A 16,043-nucleotide genomic window follows, 5' to 3' on the forward strand; every position below is an offset into this window, starting at 1 on the left:
TGAGCTGTGACCTTACTCCCATCTGGCCGCTGAGGCGCAGCGTTTGCCTGAAAACAGGTTATTTTTTGCCATCCGCAGGCTGATATACATTTTTAACATCCTCGTCTGTCCCTTCATATGTAAACACGTTTAAACACATGGCACAATGTTCCACCATTTTTAAATCCTTCAAATGCATGGTGGTCTATATTCGCCAATGTAGTGAGCACTATACAGTGATTAGGGTGGGAATTTGGACACACGGTCATTTTAATGCCTCGGCATCCTGACTCCAATGATTGATCATTCTTGGCTGCATGTTTTACGATAACGTGAATTTCCATCGGTTTTTGTGCTTCATCACAAGTAAATAATTGGAATTAACCGCCTTTAGGATATGTACAATCGCGCTTTAAGAATTTTTTTTTTTTAAATGCTCCCTTTTATATATTACGGAGCCCATGTCCTGACATTAAGATATAAAAATATATCTTGTTCCCACAGATTAATATCTTGTTCCCACAGGTTATTATGTCGTTCGCACGAAATACTATTCCGTTCCCACAAGATACTATTGCGTTCCCTCAAAATACTATTCCGTACCCTCGAAATGATTAACTCGTGCGAACGCAATAATTATGTCGTTCGAACGCAATAATTAATCCGTTCGAACGCAATAATTATTCACGTCATAAGTCATTCTCTGTACGCCGGCAAAACTTAGCCGCTTTCAGCTGTAACTTCCGTGTCTCTGTGAACCCATATTCGTTCAAAAAAGGAACATGAAAAACAAAAATGATCACTTTATTACTGTCTCAATGAATATAAGAAAAATATCAAAAGATTTATGATAACTAGGCTGCTTTGTCATACGATAGCTCCTGCTAGGCTACTACTAGCGCCGCCGCACAGCTCTTTGATGTATGCCGGCATTTGGGCAACTGGCTGGTCTGTTGACAGACAGCTGATATTGTAGTTTAGGGTCGAATAGGAATAATAATATTCAGGACTTGTCTTTTATTAATTTTAGCAGTCAGTTGCTTTACATTCGAAGGCTATAAGGATACATGCTAACTGACTAGCCGATCATTGATCCTGTTATTAATTTACGTCATAGATTTACAGCAGATACCTTCACATTTCTGTCTGTGTGTGTCTCATTACATTGCATTGAAGACACGGAGGATGTTTAGAGAACAGATTTATTTATTTTAAAAAGCACAGAAGCATCCATCGTATTCACGTTCACATCATCTGGTACGCCCTCCGGTCATCTTGCTGTAAAAGCCGCTTCCTGCCGCTACTTTCGCGTCTCTGTGAGCATTCAATAGGGGTAAAAATTAAAGCAAGAATGGTTGATCTGTTATTGCCTCGATGAAAATCTGAAAAATATCATATTAAGCTGGCTGCTTCGCCTAAAGCACTTACCTTTAGCTTGTAGCATAACAACAATAGCAGTACGTCACGTTTCCCAGCATGCTTTGTTGCCAATCATTGGCCAATCACCGTGTCCCTGTGACCAAGGTCTAACAACAAGACAAGAGAGAGCCATAAACGCCACATATCTTTAAATGTAATTTCGAAAGAGCCATATATTTATGTAGTGTCCCTTTCCCACACTGAGGCACGGAGACTTAACCTCTTTTAAGGTTCTTTATTCTGGTTACTGCAGACCACAACAAACGCCGAACAATTAATTCAGCCAACTCCTGAATCTCTCCCGCCGTGACGAGAGAGAGCGCTTCTCCCAACTTTATATTCCCCTCAGTGTTGCCAGATAAAGTCACAGTTTTCCAGCCCAAAAGTCATCTGAAAACCGCCAGACCCCGCGAAAAACCCGCCCAACGGGGGGGGGGGGGGGGGGGGGGGGGGGCAAAATTAAGATCAAGTCAAATGAATTACACATTCACAAATCACAGATGTAGAAACACAGCTACTTGTCCAGTCTAAAAGCACAATCATATCTATATCTATGATTGGGAGAAACAACAATATACAGCTTTTGTAGATTTTTTCCCCTACTGGGCTGATTAAGTACCCGATGCGGTGATTTTTCAAAATAAAACATTTCTCAAAATCAAAGATAGTTCAGACTATTTATAAAAGGAGTACAGTATTGAATATTTCTTCAGCGGACCGGCCTTCTTCCATTCATTTTCTTAACCCGCTATAACCTATGTATAACCTCTTCCATCCTTGTGCTGCGCTTGCGCCAAAGCGCCCCGACTACTACCGTGTCAACCTGCTGCTATGATGACCGTATTTTGCGCTCTCTGTGTTGGACACACGGGAGGAGCGCGGGGGAAAACAACTCTGAGCTAAAGAGGATGTGAACAGGTGGAGCGGAAAAGCAGGTAGAGAGGCGGAGGAGGGGCGTTGGCTTTAAACTGTCAGAGAGATGGAAACACGGGCGTCAGATTCACACGCAGCTTTCCCTGCGGGAGTTGAAGCAGATACTTTCTGGGACGATATCATGAACTCAAACATGGAAACATGATTACCAAGTAGAACTCTCCAAAATATTAAACCTGATCTCTCCACATTCTCCGTGTCCACCATGCATCGATACACACAGACATGCAGCGATCAGACCATAACGTTAGCTCGTAGCTCCACCCACACGCGACCGCGGTGTCAGCTTTAAACAACGCAACTTCTAAGAGGAGGGGCGGGGCGGCAAACTCCCAACAACAGGTTAGGTGACAGAACCCATTAAGCGTCTCTGCCTGGTGCGTTCACGGAGCTTCAGAACGTAAGACTTCAACAGCCACCCAGCCTAACGTAGTCCGCTATTATATATTCATGAGGGGAAAAACCCGCCGAACAGACCCTAAAACCGCCCAAATTATGCATACCCGCCCAAAGCCATTTTTACCCGCAAATTTAGAACCAAAACCGCCCAATTGGGCGGAAAACTGCCCAATCTGGCAACACTGCTCCCGCTCCAGCCCTCCCATTTCCCTTATTCGGCCCATAGCTGAACCCCATTGGTCCAGATTACCTAACAACAGGCTGAGCGACAGAACTGAGGGCCAATCAGATCTCTGCTTGATGCGTTCATTGAACTCCAGAACTTATAACGCGGCCCAACAGCCACCTAGTCCAAGTCAGTAGGCAACAATATGTTTAAAACTAAGTATACAAGTGAATGTGTGCATTTGATGTAATTTCAACATTTTTAAAGTACAATAAGTCTGTGGATTCTTTTGAATAACATTGTTATTAATTAATTGTTATTAATAATGATGAGTATTTCTCGTGGTGGTTTTGCTGATGGTCTAGTCCGGTTGATACGTGTTTCTACGAGTTTCTGTTTCATGCAGGCGTTGAGACTTTAAACGTGATCGTAAGTCTGAATGTTCTGTAGATGTGAGAAAGACTGCTCACATGCAGACCTGGAGTCAAACATACACTCACACGCTGCAGTGAGTGACGGGCAGCGGGTTTTACGTTTTTACAATCCCTGCGCGATTCACCTGCCGGTCCCCACAACCCCCACCCCCACCCCCACCCCCACCCTCTGCTTTCTTCCTCACACATCTCGTCCCCGCAACTGCGCGCTCTTTCTCAGAGACGGGAGCGCGCAGTTTTAGGCACGGCAATTCACAGGTTTCCGGGTGGTTAAAACTCTGTGAAATAATAGATAATAGTAAACTGATAGTGCTGGTGTAGATTTTTCTCTCCAAGCACCGATACTACTCCGCGCCTCTGGCATCGCATCGCGCCCGAGAAGGACTGGTCTAATGAAAAAAAAAAAAGTATAATTAAAGATTTGTCTGCGAGCCACATGTGACCATCAAAAGAGCCATATATGGCTCGCGAGCCATAGGTTCCCGACCCCTGGTTTAGATGTTCACTCATACATCTTATGTACAGTACTCTTACTCAGGCACTAGGGGGAGACACCCTTTTTGAGAGACGTTTCCTAAAGTGTCAAGGAAGGTGGAAGCTTCTCATTGTTTTTCCTTGATCTGCGACGACACTGCTAGATGACGAGACATCGTGCTTCTTGAAAAAAATCATATGCAGCCCGTCTCAGGACGTGCAAGTATTATTTTTTCAATTTTTCTAAGTGCACTCCCCCCCCCCCCCCCCCCCCCCCCATTACTGGAGTCCTTTTCAGTTTTTTCTATTTTTTCTTCTGAGATCTCAGAATTTAAGGACTTTACTCCATACAGGGTATTTGTATTCAGTTACCATAAGGTGTTGTTGGATCCAACGGTGATTTATTAAGAAATACTGAATATTATTCTGGCTGCACGGTGGCGCAGTGGTTAGCGCTCTTGCCACACAGCAAGAAGGCCCCCAGTTCAAGTCCTGGCTGGGGGACATGAAAAATACATCAATGGGGGACCTTTCTGTGTGGAGTTTGCATGTTCTCCCCGTGCATGCGTGGGTTCTCTCCGGGATCTCCGGCTTCCTCCCACTGTCCAAAAACATGCTTCATAGGTTAATTGGCAACTCTAAATTGTCCATAGGTGTGAATGTGAGAGTGCATGGGTGTGTGATTGTGGATATTCCACCCTGCAACAGACTGGCGACCTGTCCAGGGCATCCCTTGCCTACGCCCAAGTAGCTGGGATAGGCTCCGGCAGCCCCGTGACCCTGAAAGGGACAAAGCGGTACAGAAAATGAATGAATGAATATTATTCTATGTTGTGATTGATTGATTTTTCGGTTCTTTCATTGTATCTTATTTTTTCCCACACCACACCCATAATTTAATTTTTGTTCTCAATTTATATGTTGATGTCAACATTTTATTTCCTTGAAAGAATGTGTACTGAATAACTTGAAAAAATCTGAATATAGATTATTTTTCCTTTATACAATTTGATCTGTGTCAAGTGTGTTATTGTGGGTCGGAAGGGTAATTAGTATCTACTACCGCATTCCTCCTGTACAAACCTTGAGTATAAAGAAAGAAGTTTACATTACGAGCTTAGTTGACCTCCCACCTAGGGTTATCCAGGTAGGCAGGGTTACATGTAGCACAATTCATTTAGAAATGTCTAATTTGACAATTAAAATGGATAAAAAGAAATGCTTTTTAATTTTCAAAATGAAGCTGCATCAAATGACTCAAAATTAAAATGAAAAAGCAATATTTCAAAATGCATTTTCATTTTATACTTAAAACCCCTTATTATGAATCATTATAAAAACGAAAATGCAAAGAGGGGATTGCATTTGCATTTTCACATCAACCATGCAAAATCTGTAGCAAAATTCATTAACAGTGAGCAGGGAGGCGGGGCGATGACGTCGCTGCTTTCTCCGTGTGTCTGACACACCAGGAGCCGACTGCGTTAGCGGCAGATAAGACGGCTTTGAGTTAGTTGTGAACTTCTGATGAGTTTACACAGCTTCTCAGGACTACATAGCAGCATGTCCGCCTTTTGCGGTCCTCATTCGGACGCACCGCGGACAAGCTTTTGTTCTTCGGACCGCCAGCTGCCTTCGCATAGCGGAGCGTGAAGCTCCCGATCATGATTGCTGAAGGCGGAAATGCTGCTACGATCTGAGAAACCATCATATGAATTTGTGTTTCCAGTGATGTCCAGAACAAAAATAAAGACTGATGTAGTTCCCACATATTTACAAATTTATTTGCAGCTTCGCGCTGAATTTGCTATTTGATGACAGCTGGAGCCCCATCAAGAGATAGCAGATTTCACCATGCTAAATGTTTGCTGGTTGGACCAACACTCACTCAGCGAGAATCTTCATAATGTGCTTTTATTACAGTTATGATTATTTCTAAGGGCCTGCTTGATCATATGTTTTTAAATCTGTGCGGTCAGACGACGCTGAAGTTGGCTTGCGATTCACAGCTTCTGATTCGCGAGGGCACTAAAGAAACATTCCGCTGCATTTTTGGCATTAAGATCACCTAAAACCAGGTCCTGTTCACAAACCGCTGGACCTGGACTGCTCAAATCTGGATTCCTGGATCTTAATGCGAAAAATGCAGCAGAATGTTCCTTTAGTGCCCTCGAGAATCAGAAGCTGTGAATCGCAAGCTAACTTCAGCGGCCGGACACACGGAGAAAGCAGTAACGTCATCGCCCCACCTCCTAGCTGGAAATGCTTTTTCTAAATGAACATTGAGACAATGTTCGCGGGGTGGATGTTAAAATGCAAATGCAATCCCCTCTTTGCATTATCGTTTTAATTATGACACATAACAAGCGGTTTTAAGTATAAAATGAAAAAGCATTTTGAAGTATTGCTTTTTCATTTTAATTTTGAGTCATTTGATGCAGTTACATTTTGAAAATTAAAAAGCATTTCTGTTAATCCATTTTAATTGTCAAATTAGACATTTCTAAATGAATTATGCTACACATTTAGCAGGGAACATTTTGAAAATGAAATGTCAAATACTATTTTCATTATCATTTTAATTAAGTGACAGAAAAAGCTGTGTTGAAGTAGAAAAGGAAAAAGCATTTTGAAGTATTGCTTTTTCATTTTAATTTTTAGTCATTTGATGCAGCTTCATTTTGAAAATTAAAAAGCATTTCTATTAATCCATTTTATTTGTCAAATTAGACATTTCTAAATGAATTATGCTACACATTTAGCAGAGTACATTTTGAAAATGAAATGTTAAATACTATTTTCATAATCATTTTAATTAAGTGACAGAATAAGCAGTGTTGAGGAAGGAAATGAAAAAGCATTTTGGTGGATTGCTTTTTCATTTTAATTTTGAGTCAAAAAATGCAGCTTCATTTTGAAAATGAAAAAGCGTTTCCGGTTTTGACTTTTGTTTTTATTTATGCTACACAATCGCTTCCATAGGGTGTTGCCTTAGTTTGGATTTTGGATTGGACTTCATATGCATGACAATGGATTGGATTTTACACGGATTCTATGGTGCTCTCAATTCTCCACATTTAGCATCATGTGCATCTCTACACAAGAAGCTGTTTCCTGGAAACTCCCCTGTGCATCTGTTGTTCCGTTACCACCTAAGCTTCAATACACTGCATTTTTCTTACACTCAGTGTGCTCCTCCTTGGGTTGTCCAATACCTCCCCCTACTGGCAGTCTGAGATGATTCCAGCTTTATGTCATGACGCATTCTACTGCTGGAAGTAGCCATCAGAAGATGAGTAAACTGTGGACATGTTCATCTACATTACTCAGTGTGGTGTTGTAACAATGCTCAGTTCTTATTAAAGGGTCCAAAGTGTGTCAAGAAAAGATCCCCTACACTATTGCACTACCAGCCTGAACCGCTAATACAAGGCAGGATGAACCCATGCTTTAATGTTGTTGACGCCAAATTCTCACCCTACCATCCTAATGTTGCAGCAGTAATGAAGACTTATCTGACCAGGCAATGCTTTTCCAATCTTTCATCTTCTGCTCGAGCTTATCCCGGCCACTTGTGGGCGAAGGCAGGGGACACCCTGGACAGTTCGCCAGTCTGTCACAGGGCCAAAATCACACACACCCACCTATGGACAATTTAGATTAACCAGTTAACCTATGAAGCATGTTTTTGGACTGTGGGAGGAAGCCGGAGACCCTGGAGAGAATCCACGCATGCACAGGGAGAACATGCAAACTCAACACAGAAAGTTTCCCCATTGATGTTCTGTTTCAAGTCCCCCAGCCAGGACTTGAACTGGGGGCCTTCTTGCTGTGAGGCAAGAGCGCTAACCACTGCGCCACTGTGCAGCCCCAGTCTGCTATTAAGGTGAGCCTGAGCAAATTGTAGTCTCAGTTTCCTGTTGACAAGAGTGGCACCCAGTGTGGTCTTCTGCTGCTGTAGCCTATCTGACTCAATGACGGACGTGTTGTGGGTTCAGAGCTCTTCCTCATACCTCGGTTGTAACCACTGGTTACTTGACTTATTGATGCCTTTCAATCAACTGGAACCAGTCTGGCCAGACTCCTCTGACTTCGGGCATCAACAGAGTATTTCGGTCCACAGAACCGCCGCTTACTGGAAAATGTCTCTGTCAGACCATTCTCTGTTAACTCTGAAAATCCTAGTAGATCAGCAATTTGTGAAATACTTAGACCAGCCCATCTGCCACCAAAAATCATTCCATGTTTAAAGTATTTTTCACCAAATCACCTTTCTTACTCATTCTGATGGTTTGAACTGCAGCAAATCATCTTGACCATACATCCCTAAATGTATTAGGTTGCTGCCATGTGATTTGTGGATTGGAAATTTGCAATAACAAGCAGTTGGATAGGTTTGCCTAATAAAGTGGCCAGTGAGTGTAGATATTTTGTATGTCTTTAAATATCTGACAATCATGTTAATGTTGGAGTTACCATCTGGCTTTTCCTTCTAATTTCAATTGAAAAATAAGTCAAGAAAACTTAGCTGCTATATCTCCTCTTAATTTTATCAGCCATTTAAAAACCACATGACAGATCAGTGCCACCTACTCCTGTTTTTTGGGACTGTTTTTTTCATAACAGCAACCAGACAGGTGTCATCCAGCCATTGAATAAAGTATTTTGCTTCCAGCAAACAGAGAATGAAGGTACGATTTTTAGGTCACCGTCCTGTAAGACATCTCCAAAGTCAAAGTGAATGCAACACCTGGCAAGACACAATCTAGGAAGAATCACTTTTGTTTGATAATGTACATTCAGTCATTTTATTTTCTAGATGGAAATTTATAAATGACACAAACATTTGTAATTCTAATAACTTTAAATTATTAAAATTATTTAAACACTGTGACTGTTATATTTTTATGTCATGTGGATAGAGTAGACTGAAACTGTTACATAAAATGTTTTTTGTAAAACATTGTGGTAATTTTATTTTGTTGTTGTTATTGTTGTTGAATAAAACCTTTGCAGAGTGGTAACTATATCTTGAAATGTCACAAAATGAAGCACAGGAACCACTGGAACAAAGTAAAAGCTTTTATGAGGTCCCAATGTGTGTTTTATTCCTTACAGACCATTATCATTCAAAGAGAGCATAACGCATCTAAATGTGTCTTACTCAATGTAGTCCAAAACTACATCTAGTATCTGCCATTTGATGTAACCCTTGTGCTATCCTAGGCACTTTAACATTGGCAGTTGGGTCATCTAGACCCACTAGACAGTGCTCTGAACCTTTTTTCTTCAGTGATTTGTGATCTTCACTGGTGTCCGTGGATTACATGAAATCTTTCCACCTTTATCCACCTTTGTCATGGTAGGAATTACACGTCAAAGTAAGGGTGGGGTCATCTAAGATAGCACAAGGGATGAGAATGTTCCGTTAGGATGGAAAATTCATAACACCTTTAAAAAGTGTAGAAACTGTGAGATTTTCAGTCCAAAACTTGCATTGATTTCTCTGGCAGTGCATCATGTTAAGCTGTTATCGTGAGGCACAGTGAAGTTTAATTGCTTCTTTATTTACAGTGATGAAATGTCACTTCCTCTGATTGCTTTCTCAGGGTACAAACAAGTCACACAGAGCATTTACACAAAGATGGCGATGAATCAGCTCACTCCAAAAAAAAGAATGATCAGTCTGAAAACATTACTGACATGTGTACATCTATAAAGGCGACAGTGCTGTCAAAAAAATTGAGGTAGAAAAAGTACAGGCTTCTTAACTGATGAAATTGTTGGGGTCACTTCTTCAAACAGGTGTGTAATCAGAAGGGAAGTGACTGCATCCTGATCTAAAACTGAGAAAGAGAGGCTGACAATCATTGGAAGAAAGAATTTTCAGTCTCTTTCCGAGTAAAAAGTTCTGGCCGGCAAAAATGCAGAAGGGTACAAAGTTTACACATATATTATTAATTTAATATCTAAACTGCTGTTTACTCTTCAAATTCTCTCTTCATTGATGTGAGCAGTGGCATGTAAGACAAACATTGGGAGAATCATCATTCCTTCCTTCAATAAGCACAAACATTTATAGGAATGTTGCATTTTATCACCATTCCTTCCTACTGTAACCAATTATTTTTAAATGTAATAAACATTCAAGGTGGTACAGTAGATGTTCTAGAGCATGGAATGAGAAGGTAATGGCAGATGATTAAATTAGCTAAGAATACGTACATCAAGGTTTTTCGTTCTTGCTTTAAAATTATTTTCAGAATCAAGACTCTCAAGAGACACGGTTTCACAAAACAAATGGTTTTCCTCAGAAAATGTTTCTAATATCCACAAATCCGTTCAATCACTTTGTGTCTGAAAGCCCTCAGAGGATTCCTCGTGTAATGTCCTTTTGTACCTGCATTATCACACTGTAAATCCAGAGCCGGGGATGTAATTGTGGCATTTTCCCAAAAGTGTTGTCGGCTTGAATGGCTATCCAGAATGCTCCTTGATTTTCCCTCTCAAAGAAGCAGAGGTAAGTCACATACAAAGGAAAAATAATTAAGCTATTTCTGTGCCTTTGTAGAGGGGCTTCAGAGTCATCAGAAGTGCCTCCGCCGGTCGCTCCTATCTACATGCTTGTGGTATACTTGTTGCCTCATAGGCACAGTTTATTCTATTAGCACAGGGAAACCCAAACATGCTGTAGGTCACACCTTTAGAGCTTCATGTACCCCCACCGCTGAGAGGCGGCGGTTAATGTTGCGATAACGGCAGCGGAGAAGGTCACGATAGGTGGAGCGCAGGTCTCGATTGAAGAAAGCGTAAATGAATGGGTTCATCAGAGAGTTGGCATATCCCAACCACAGCAGAGTACGCTCCAGCCAGATGGGCACACAGCTACACTCCACTCCACAAATAAAAGGCCTGGCAGTGGACAGAATGAAGAAAGGCAGCCAGCACACTGCAAATACTCCTACAATCACCCCAAGAGTTGTGGCAGCTTTCTGCTCCCGCTTGAAGATGGAGATGTTCTTGCGCTCTCGATTCAGTAGGCGAGACAAAGTGGCACATTCCTCGGCCACCCCGGATGGCTTCAGACCCTGCATTCGCAATGCCTCATTGGCCACTGTTTCAAGTCGCTCGCGGCGCAACAGATCAGTGAACCGGTGTTTGGCGCCACTCTTTCGAGCTGCCCGAAAAATCTTGTAGTACATGACAAGCATCACCAGCATAGGGATGTAGAAGGCTACAGCTGTAGAATAGATGGTATAACCAAAGTCTTGGCTAATGAGACACACGCCGGCCTTGTGAACATTTTTGGCCCAACCACAGAAAGGTGGCAGGGTGATGGATGCTGACACAAGCCACACTCCCAGGATCATCTTGGCCATCAGCTGACCATTCTGCCGGGCAGGGTAGGTGAGAGGTCGTGTGATTCCCAGATACCTGCATGAAGAAAATCAGAAGAATCATCCACATTAGTCTCAGTAAGTTGCCTTGTAAAAAAATCAAAAACTGTCTTAAATACGAGAGACATGTTCTTATGACCTACAAACCACCAAAATTCATTAATTGTTTTGGCACATTGTGGCAAAACACACAATGAGGAGGAAGAGTTTTGGCAGTAAAATTATAATGAAACACAATGTGTTTTGCCACAATGTGCAAAACATACAAAGCCAAGACATGCTGAGATAGCAATCAGTCAACTTCATTATAATTTTACTGCCAAAACTCTTCCTCCTCCATTTCCACCTCATTCTCCCTTAAGTGCGTTCTCTAGCTTCTACTGGAATACAAGAAATCGCTGGGATTTCTCAGAAATCAACAACAAGCTCAGTCCAGAAGGACTTCATGCTTCTAATTCTATTTGAGGAAATCCACACAACAGAAATTATGCTGCTTCCCTCCCAATGCTCAACACACAACATGGCTTGAGGTGTAATTTCATTCAAAACAAGGCTGCCATGAAGCAATCCCATCTGCTTGATGCTTTGCACAGAGTTCCGACACATTGTGTGTATCAAATCTTGGCTGAATTGAGTGCTAGAACTCTTCAGAAATATCCTCTTCAAAAAATCTCCAATATTTGTGTATACATTTCCCCTTAAACTTGTATTTTACCTTTTGTATGAATGAATTCTATATCTGCTTTGAGCCTACATCTTCATGAAGATGCTTAGAAATCGCTTGCTGGTACATATTTGATACAAATACAACCTTAATCAGAGGATCCAGCATGCTGTTGTGCCTAAATGATTGTTTGCCAGTCTTCAAAGTGTCTGGGAAGGCAATGTCACATGTTGTTCAAAACTGGAGCATGCCAACTGTTGGAAGAAATCCTCACATAAATCCTCAAACCCCTTTGGTGATCACTTGATGTAGCACTTGAAGCTGATAATACGTCACACACAGAAAAACAATCCATGCTTTTGTTTGAAACCTGGCTGGCAGAACTGTGCTACATTCACAGATTCTGAATCAGAAACACAAGAAAAAGAAAGCAGTTGTGGATGGAAGTAGTTTGCAGTTTTACTGTCAAAGATTATAGAACACTGCAGGAGAAAATAATCTACATGTCATAGTTTAACTCGGGAAAATATCAAATAAAAATGACCTTAAACCTATTTTAAAATATAGGATTTATGGCATTGTTGTTCTTTAAGAGGGTTTGTGAGGAATATATCTGACCTACAAATTATTTATATCCCTTAGTTTGTTCTAAAGCCTCTGGCCAGCTGTGAATGTCCAAAATAGCTCTGCGTCTGACTCCCTCGTGATGGCATTTTTGAGTCCAATTTACAAACCGGTATGCTCCTCCTTCTACAACTGATTTTGCTGGTTGCATTATAGGGTTTTACAAGTGGCGAGCTATTTACACACACACTTTATGTGCCTACAGACACACCTCATTTCAAACAGAAGTTCTCCTCTTTAAGTTGTAAATGTCTTTACAATGACGGATTCACTTCCTCCTAATTGCTGGACAGCACTAGAGTCACTGTTTTTATGGGCCTCGACGATATATCTCACCACCTGTCAGGTTGTAGTTTACTGGTTCTCCCAGCAACAGACATGACGAGCTGCTATTAATGTCGCCTGGATAAATGAATTACTCTCATGGTAGTTAACGGGCCTGTCGCTGTTAGAGCAAGTTGGCTTTGGACAAAAACAACATTAACCCCAAATGATCTGCACAGTTTTTTGATTTGATTTGAAATGGTTTATTTCAAGCAATCAAAATAGAAATAATACACAAAAACAATATAATCATCAGTTATACATTCATACAGTAACTAATCAAACTTAGGATAATTAGACATAATTAATAAATATTGCTTGAAAGGGAGTGGAAGGAAGCAAACTTATATAATCCCACCCCGTTATACTATAACCATTTTATTACATGATTTATCAATATCCGGTTCCTAGGTTTTATCAGACAGAATTAACAATCATAAGGTATCAATAAAGCACATGCCAAAGATGAATTACTTAAGTACCACGTCAAAAATAACTATTTTAGAAATCAACATGGCAAATGCAACATCTGAAATATATGCAAATTATGTTGCTTTTAAAAGTCATTCATATGCTTTAAAACATAATACTATATCAGTAAAATAGACACAACACTGTTTCAGGAATTTTCATAGCAAAATTTCATCAAGTATCAAAAGTTAAAAACATGTGCAAAGTTATGCTACATTAGGAAAGATTTTTGGATCAATTTATCAATTTTAGGAGCTAGTGAAGTAATATCATCAAAAGTCAATCAATTTAACAATTTTCAAAAGTGATTAATCATTTGTTTTACTCTTTTTATATTTTTTTTTGTATTTTTATTTTATTTTTTTATATAATAAAGTAATGCTGTAGGGGAAAAATAAAAAGGGTCCATAAACTGTCGAATTGTCCAAGGTTGGCATTTCTTCTTTTACTGATAACAGCCGATTTTCTTGGTTTAAACAGTTAATAGTTTTCTTCCATGTTATGTCTGCAGACATTAGATTCAGGTCCATATCCTTCTTCAGCTGATATCAGCTGCGGTGAAAGTTGAGGTCAAGTTGTCTGCAGGTCAGAACCCTGCTGTTATTCAGGTTACGTCAGACATACAGAGAAAGTGATGATTCCAGGTGTCATATTTCTTGAAATTATTTGGCTCTTTGAGTTATTACTCCACGTTGTTTCAGACAACCGTAATCAAGCACTTCTCAAAGTCATTCATGGTGTTCACGACCAGAACCTTGGCCCGGTCCTCTGGACCGAGTGGTTTGACGTGAATCCTGCAGCCTTTAACCCAAGTGTTCTCAATCTGCTTACGCTTCCTGAGAAGCCGAGCATGTTTTGAGATTTCAGCATTCCTTCTGGTCAGATGGTCGTTCAGATAAACAGCAGATCCTCTGAGATTTTTGCGTTGATTCATCAGAGCTAGCTTGTGTTTGAGATTCACAAACCTGATGAGGATCGCTGGTTTATCCGTCTCCTTTCTCCTGGGGAGCAGGTGGCAGGTCTCGATGGTATTGAGATCCAGGGAAAACCATTTAGATGTGAGAAATGAATGTATTTGCTGTTCCAGCGTTGCTGCACCAAACTCCGTATTAGAACTGCTAGCTACGCTAGCGCTAGCATTAGCAGTGCTAGCTCCAGCTGCATTCAGCTTCGCTCGAGGCTTGATTGGTACTCCAGTGAGAATGACATTATTCATCCTTAATTGCTGTTCCACATCGTCCAGTCTTTTCTCCAGAATCTCGACCCGGTTTTCTCGCTGCTCGTTTTGAGCCCGAAATCTTCGGAACTCTTCCATCATATCCCAGACTTTTCAGCGTTTCTTGAATAATGTCAAGAGACTTTTTGAGATCTTCATATTCCTGGGGTTTCTTCGGGGGCATGGTCAGCTCTCTTTTTTGGAGAAAAATCAACTTTTTAAGTAATTTGAAGATAGTTGTATTCGCAGAGAGGCACGCCACGCGTCCTGCTGTATAACTTGGAACCGGAAATGACAGTGAGAAGGATTAAGTAGACAAAGGGGTAAAACAGCATTATTGTATTGCTTTTTGTTTTAAATTAGATATAAATAGGCTGTACAGTGGTGCAGGGGTTAGCACTTTCACCTCACTGTGAGATGGTTCTGATTCAAACCCTGCTTGGGTCCTTTCTGTGTGGAGTTTGCATGTTACTAGGGGTGTAATGATACACGTTGTTGAACCGAACCATTTCAGTACTGCAGTTTCAGTTCGGTTCACTGCTGTACCATTTCGAGAGCCGAGCTGCCAATCCACTAGCTACGTTGGCTGTTTTTGCCCCATACTCCACACGCCCTCAAAAAGTCTATGAGAGAGGGGTAGACTGAGAAGCTGATTGCTCATTCTCCTGTTCGGCATTCAAACTCATTTGATATGAACACGAACAGCTTAACAACATGAACACCACTTCTCTTCAAAGCTCTCTCAGTGATTTCACACTTCCCATGATTCTTAGTGGCTATAGCCGGGGCTAACCCCCAGTTCGCCACTGCATTATCTTTGTGCTGAGGCGGAACCAATGTTAGCCGTGAATTTCCTTCGAGACGCTATTAGGTGACGGACTGTAACCATGTCAACATATGACTAATGCTGACGCGAGGCCAGAGAGGAGGACCCCCATCTCCTTATGCTCTCCTGTGTGGGAACACTTCGGCTTTGTTGTCAGCAGCCATGAAGGGAATACGTGTTGAAATTGTTACACAAAGATAGCGTATGCCATCTAATCTGTTGATGAACTTAAAAACGACATCACCCGACTGTAACAATCGGGTCTACAAGAAAAGAAATGTTAAGTTAAAAGGTATTTTTTCAGGCCAATTTTAAGTATCCAACGTTTTTGGTTCCTGGCAGCTAATAGTTTTTCTTATTTTATTACGCAGATCACCTACATAGGTTAATTCTATTTATTGTTATGTAAAACCAATAAATGCATTTTGCAAGTAATTTTTTTCTGCCTTTTTTGTACCGAAAAAATACCGAAAATAGATAGATAAAAACTTTATCAATATCCCAAGGGAGAAATTCAGGTGTCATAAAATAGCAGTTCATATCAGGCAGACTTGTTAAACAGCAGGACCGAACCCAAATGTACCTGAACCGAGCCCTATGAAATTCTGAATCGGACCGAATGGAGATTTTAGCGTATCGTTACACCCCTACATGTTACCCCATTCGTGTGTGGGTTTTTTCGGGCACTCCAGCTTCCTCCCACTGTCCAAAAATGTG

At 41.1% G+C, this 16,043-nt stretch overlaps 1 protein-coding gene and 1 long non-coding RNA gene across 2 annotated transcripts in view; both read right to left on the minus strand.

The window, feature by feature from the left end:
• Nucleotides 1-1,166: 1,166 nt before the first annotated feature.
• LOC144994652 (uncharacterized) lies at nucleotides 1,167-3,109 on the minus strand. The gene is made up of 3 exons (XR_013658254.1): nucleotides 2,481-3,109; nucleotides 1,408-1,505; nucleotides 1,167-1,293 (listed from the first exon to the last, which is right to left on the minus strand). It is a non-coding gene; the product is annotated as an uncharacterized LOC144994652 (long non-coding RNA).
• A 5,776-nt stretch (nucleotides 3,110-8,885) lies between these two features.
• The window catches only part of htr7c (5-hydroxytryptamine (serotonin) receptor 7c), a 47,934-nt gene continuing 40,776 nt past the window's right edge, over nucleotides 8,886-16,043 (minus strand). The window contains exon 2 of the mRNA XM_078952674.1: nucleotides 8,886-11,238. Within this exon, the coding sequence (XP_078808800.1) occupies nucleotides 10,500-11,238 (739 nt within the window). The 3' untranslated portion in view covers nucleotides 8,886-10,499. The remainder of the gene's footprint in view (nucleotides 11,239-16,043) is intronic.

This window comes from Oryzias latipes, chromosome 9 (assembly GCF_053564925.1).
Source record: "Oryzias latipes strain Hd-rR chromosome 9, Olatipes_Hd-rR_3.1".
NCBI classification, from domain to species: Eukaryota; Metazoa; Chordata; class Actinopteri; order Beloniformes; family Adrianichthyidae; genus Oryzias; species Oryzias latipes.